The 5605-nt window shown below is 54.3% G+C and overlaps 1 protein-coding gene across 1 annotated transcript; it reads right to left on the bottom strand.

Moving 5' to 3' along the window:
* Nucleotides 1–1726: 1726 nt before the first annotated feature.
* MARCKSL1 (MARCKS like 1) lies at nt 1727–5206 on the bottom strand. Its single transcript, XM_073317713.2, has 2 exons — nt 4797–5206; nt 1727–3096 (listed from the first exon to the last, which is right to left on the bottom strand). Exons 1-2 carry the CDS (start codon nt 4890–4892, stop codon nt 2458–2460), a joined length of 735 nt encoding a protein of 244 aa, XP_073173814.1. The 5' UTR covers nt 4893–5206; the 3' UTR covers nt 1727–2457.
* Between the last annotated feature and the right edge of the window lie 399 nt (nt 5207–5605).

Below are 5605 nucleotides of genomic sequence, written 5' to 3'. Positions count from 1 at the left end.
CCCTCCACCCCCCCGCCCCCCACAAATTCACTCTCTTGCTGCTGGATTTGTGCTGGAAATGGCCCACCTTGATTATCATGCACATTGTAGGGAGAATGGTCACTTTGGATGAGCTATTACCAGCAGGATAGTGAGTTTGTGTGTGGTTTTTGGGAGGGGGGTGAGAGAACCTGGATTTGTGCAGGAAATGGCCCAACTTGGTTATCATGCACATTGTGTAAAGAGTTGTCACTTTGGATGGGCTATCACCAGCAGGAGAGTGAATTTGTGTGGGGGGGTGGAAGGTGAGAAAACCTGGATTTGTGCTGGAAATGGCCCAACCTGATGATCACTTTAGATAAGCTATTACCAGCAGGACAGTGGGGTGGGAGGAGGTATTGTTTCATATTCTCTGTGTGTATATAAAGTCTGCTGCAGTTTCCACAGTATGCATCTGATGAAGTGAGCTGTAGCTCATGAAAGCTCATGCTGAAAGAAATTGGTTAGGCTCTAAGGTGCCCCAAGTACTCCTTTTCTTTTTACAAGTACTCAAAATGGCTGCCACACAGCTATTCAGTACTGGGGCAGTTAACCCTAGAGCAATTCATACTGTTGCATGTGTAAGAGCATATGTTGTAGAATGATCCCTACTAGATAAGTGCAGCTGTGCCCATTTCCATGGACCTGCAGTATGTGACAGCTTTAATTCTGCCAGACAGTGTAGACAACAGCTGTGCTGAAGGTACCAGTTTCATAACCTGATCTCATGCAGTGGAGATGAGCCTCAATTTGGGAGCATCCCCCTTGGCATACTGTGACTTGAGCTAGAACCTAGTTACAAGATTGGTCACATTTAGCCTCATAGCACTGATGGTGAATGCTCTACCATAGAATAGTTAATGGTGTAAAGTACTTTGCCATACATCGATGCTATAGTAGAATCAAGTTATTACAGGCAAGAATCCCCCTTTAGCAGGAGAGGCCTATGAGTACACATTTCCCCAGTGCATTGTCATTGACTGGGAGACCTCAGACAAGACATATCTCAAAGTTTATTTAAAAGGACCCCAGAATGAGGATAGGTACAGACTACAGCCCCAGTATAATCCTGTAAAGTGAGCCTTTAAAAGGTGTAACCATGTCATGTCATTATTGCTCCTGTCCACTGGTGTCTTACAGAAGAAGCCTGGCCCCTTGTTAAGGGAATGGAGAAGACTTCACTTATTCAGTTTCCAGCTGAACTACAGGCTCCTAGGTGAGTTTGGACAAGCCACCTAATCTGTGCTTGAATTCTGACTAAAATATTTACTCCCTACCTCAATGGCTCTAGATTAAATTACCAAGCACTCCCCCTCTCCCAGGTGATCAGCCATGCATGTCACATCCCCAGTGAAGTCATTACAGGCTGTCTATCAAGCCAGGTGGTCTGTTAGAATTAGCTTATTACCTGAAGCTAACTCTAATGTGGTGTGCACCTCAGACTGGAGTTTAAAGATGATCAATAAGGTGTAGAGGCCATCCAAGTAAAGGATTCCATGTAGGGAGCAGAGTCAGGCTCACACAACATGCAAGAAAGTTAAACGCAAAATGGGACAGACCCTGCAGAACAGGGTGTAGCTTGTCCAGCTTTTGATGTGCTGAAGTCAACTGAGTGCTACTACAGTTAGCAATAAAGTGATTAAGTGCACCCATTAGGCTAAATAAGCAACCGCCAGCATCCATATCCCAGACAAAGAGTCAACAAGTATACCCAGAAAGGGGTTACCATTTATTCCTTTCAAATGTTACAAGGAAACCCAGAAATTTTTTTTTTTTTTAGAGTTAGAAAATTGCAAATCAAATGTTTTGGCCATTAAAAATTATTTACAGAAGAAAAAACTTCACATTATACAGCTTGTACTCTCCCTCCCCCACCCCAGAAAAGTTACCCCTTAGAAGTAAAATTAAGCACAGCGGACTTACAAGCTTTATGGTTTTAAGCCAATAGTAAGACATTATAAAAAAACTAACCAGATTAGCTTTTAAACTGTTGGTTTCTATAAAAAGCCCCAAATACTTTAAATGAAGTCAGAACGAGGAATTTAAACCAAGAAAAAGAATCCATTGAACAGTCAGTGGCTTATTGGACTTTGAAAGCTGCATGGAGGATTAGTGGAAAAGAGACAGTAGGTCAGCAGGGAGCCCAGAGTTTGGTGTAATAGATGGAGCCTGACTAGATTCCAGTTATGTCCAGGATCGTCTTCCTCCAGTTTTAAAGGATTCAGGCAAACTAGTCCCAAGTTGTGGTGGTGGGAATCCAGACCAGTTTTCTAAAGGTGAGCTGCATGGAGGGGGAGGGACAAATAATTCAGGCATTTTAATTTTAGGTATCAGTTCTACTTTGACCATACAGGTGTGTGGGCAAGGCAGCAAGTCAGTGTTATGGGATGAAGAGGATGGCACAAAAAGTCTTTAATTTATGACAATGTCAGGTGGGCTCTACTCTTCCTTCTGTAGAGTTGCTGCAGGTGTTGTACTGGCCTCAGACTCCACAGGTTTTGAGGACTCCTCTGGCTGAGCTGTAGCCTCCTGGCTTTCTCCCAGCTGCTGCTCCTGCTCCTCTTTCTCCTTGGCTTCCCCTGCTTCTGCATCTTCCCTTTTAGGCTCTGCTTCCTGCTGCCCCTCAGCAGCAGGAGCAGAGGGGCTGCTGTCCACTGCAGCAGCTTTCTCCTCAGCTTTCCCTTCTTGTGTTGTACTGGTCTGCTCAGTTTCATTAGTGGAGCAGGTAGGGTTCTCCTCTCCTTTGGCTTCTGCTTTGGCCTGGTCATCTGTGGGAGAGGACACAGCAGAATCCCCAGCCTCTTTCTTGTTCTTCCTGAAGGAGATCCCACTCAGCTTGAAGGACTTCTTGAAAGAGAACTTCTTCTTCTTCTTGGGGGTCTCCTTGCAGGCTGCAGCGCCATCAGGCTTGGCCTCCCCACCTTCAGCAGCTGGGGCTGGCTCAATGGCATCACCACTGCCAGACTCTGCCTTGGCCTCATCTTGGACTGGCTCAGCAGATCCATTGCCATTCAGTGGTGGGGCTTCTCCATCAGCCTTGGGTGAGACATCCCCATTTATCTTCACATGGCCGTTCTCCTAACGGAAGAGAGAACCATAACATATTAGATAGACCCTGGAGATCCAGAATACCACCACTTCCCCCAGCGACTTTAGCTAGTAGGATTAAAATGGGTTTTCACCTCCCAGAGATGAGTTCGTGTTGGCTGTAAAACCCAATTCTTGCTTCCTGATCAGGTCAGGTCAGGAGCATGCCCCATGATATGCTGACTAGCCAGCTCATCAGTCTCCCCTGCCAGAGAGCAGGGAGAGGAGTGGAAGTATTTCCCAGTGGCTAATGCATAAGGCTGGAGCTAAGTTCTTTTCCCACAGAGTTCAGGCAAACGAGCCTGGGCTCCTGCTGCAGTCCAGGGGGGTCTATTGCTGACCAGGCATGGTGTGGGGGGAAGGAGGCACAACTGGCAGACAGGGAGGCCTGTGCTGTGGGGAGTGCAGTCACAACCCTCTAACTGGAAAACCCCATAGCCTGATGGAGCGGCCGTGGCCGGCCATTAGCAGCGCTGGAGAGCCCGGCAGAAGCTCGGTCCCAGCTGGTGCGTTGCCAGCGCAGGTGAGCCATGCCCCCAATACGCGCGGCGGGGGCTTCGCCTAAGAGGAGCCGCTCCTCCGCCGCCAGCAGCCGGCGCCGGCGCTCCACCGCCAGAGCCCGGGCAGGGGCGGGGAGCCGGCTGCTGCTGGAGGCATTGTTGCACGGTGCAAGCAAGGGGGGGGGGGCCTGAGCCGTGATTTACACCACCACCCTTGCCCCATGGCGGCTTTCCATTCCACAGTCACCCTGCCCCGCCCTGGGGGGAGCCAGCCCCGCCTCCCCCCCCGATAAGGCGACACGGGGGTGGAGGGGGGGGGTCTCAGCGCCCAGGGAAGAAAAACCCGCAGTGATTCGAATTGCAAAGGTCCCTCCCCGCGGCTTCTGCCCCCTTGCCCGCCTCCAGAATGCGCCCTAGTGAACGCCCCCCTGGGACCCGTGTGACCCCCTGGGGCTTCGGCCACGGATTTATTTGGGGTGGGGGCAGAGGAACGCAGCCGCCGGGCCCCCCCCCCCCCACACTCCCTTTAACCGGAGACGCTGAGAAAAGGCACGAGGAGGTCTCGCCCCTCCAAACCCGACACCCCGAGCCGCCCGCGGGAGCTCGCCGGGGCTCGCCCTGGAATGCGGCCATCGCCCTGCCCCGCCCCCGCGCGCTGGACCCGGATCCTTCCTTTGTTTTTCCTCCACGCACTCGGGGCTGCCCAGGGGTTTGCCGGGGCTTGAGCGCCAAACAAAGGCAGCCCACGCCGCGGTCTCCAGCCGGACCCCGGGCAGGCGGCGGGGAGATTATGGCAGTAAAATGCCATGGGGGGTGGGGTTAAATGGAGATTTGCAGGGGGGGTCCGCACCCCGCCTTCCCCCATGTTTGGGGCACGACCCCCCCAGAAAGGCGGGTTTCGAGGGGGGGCTCAGTCGCAGGGGCAGACCAGGAGCCCTGCTTTCCAAGCAGAGAAAGGGGGGGGGACATCGCCTGATCTGCCTCCGCAGAGCGGGAGGGGCCCCTCCCCAAATCCGGGGCGGGGGGGGGGAGAAGGGGCGAAGACTTTCCAGTAGCCCATCCCTAGCGATTCCAGGGGGCTTAAACCTCCCCCACGGGGAGCCCCCCCCCCGACTTATACCGTGGGGGGGGAGGGAACAAAGCAAAGATCCTTTTAACTCCCCCTTCCCCGAGCCGGACAGAGACACCCACCTGGCCGTTTGATTTGGAGGGAGACACCGCCGCACGCTCGGCCGGTTTCTGAGCCATCACGTCTCCTTTGGCGGCCTTGGAGCCCTGGCTTCCCATGGCGGCTGGAGGGCAACTGAGGCAGGCAATCAGAGAAGACCGTTTAAGCGCCTCAAATCCTGAGACGGGGCGAGTGGGGGCGGGCGGGCAGAGCCACTCCCCGCTTGCCCCAAACTTCTGGGCAAAAAGTCCTGGCTGGGCAAAAAGCAAAGCGACAAATCCGAGGAGCGAGGGAGACGCGCCCCCAAAGCCGGGAGATCAGCTCGGCGTCCTCCCCCAGCCGCCCAGCGGGGTCCCAGCCGGGGCTCGGCAGCCAGCTCCGCGCCCTGCAGCCGGACAGACTCAGTCTCACTAGACGCCTCCCCGCCCCCAGCGCCGGCTAATAAGCGCGCAAAAGCCAGGGGCGTGTCGGGCCTTTAAACCCCCGCCCAATGGCCGGCGCGGGGTGGGGACAGGCGGGAGCTGCGCTTCCTCCCCCCCCCCGCCCCAGTGCAATGGGGAGCACGCTGGGGCTGGGGGAGGCAAAAGGGGGCAGATCCGCCATTTACACACACGCCCCGCAGCGTTTGCAAAGGGGGGGGAGGTTTACAGGGGTGGCTTGCATGGGGGGATGACTTAGAGGGAGTGCTAGGTGCGTGTCTGGGGTGGGGAAGGCAAGAGGGGCCGCTGCATCTTTCCAGCCCTGCTCAGCTCTTACTGGGAGGCTATCTTCTATTGGCTTCCCGGCTGGCTTGGCTGGAGGGAGCAGTGAAGGGTCTGGCAAGACTTCGGAG

Source organism: Lepidochelys kempii, chromosome 19, assembly GCF_965140285.1.
Source record: "Lepidochelys kempii isolate rLepKem1 chromosome 19, rLepKem1.hap1, whole genome shotgun sequence".
Taxonomy (NCBI): Eukaryota; Metazoa; Chordata; order Testudines; family Cheloniidae; genus Lepidochelys; species Lepidochelys kempii.
This window is presented reverse-complemented; position numbering and strand designations above follow the sequence as displayed.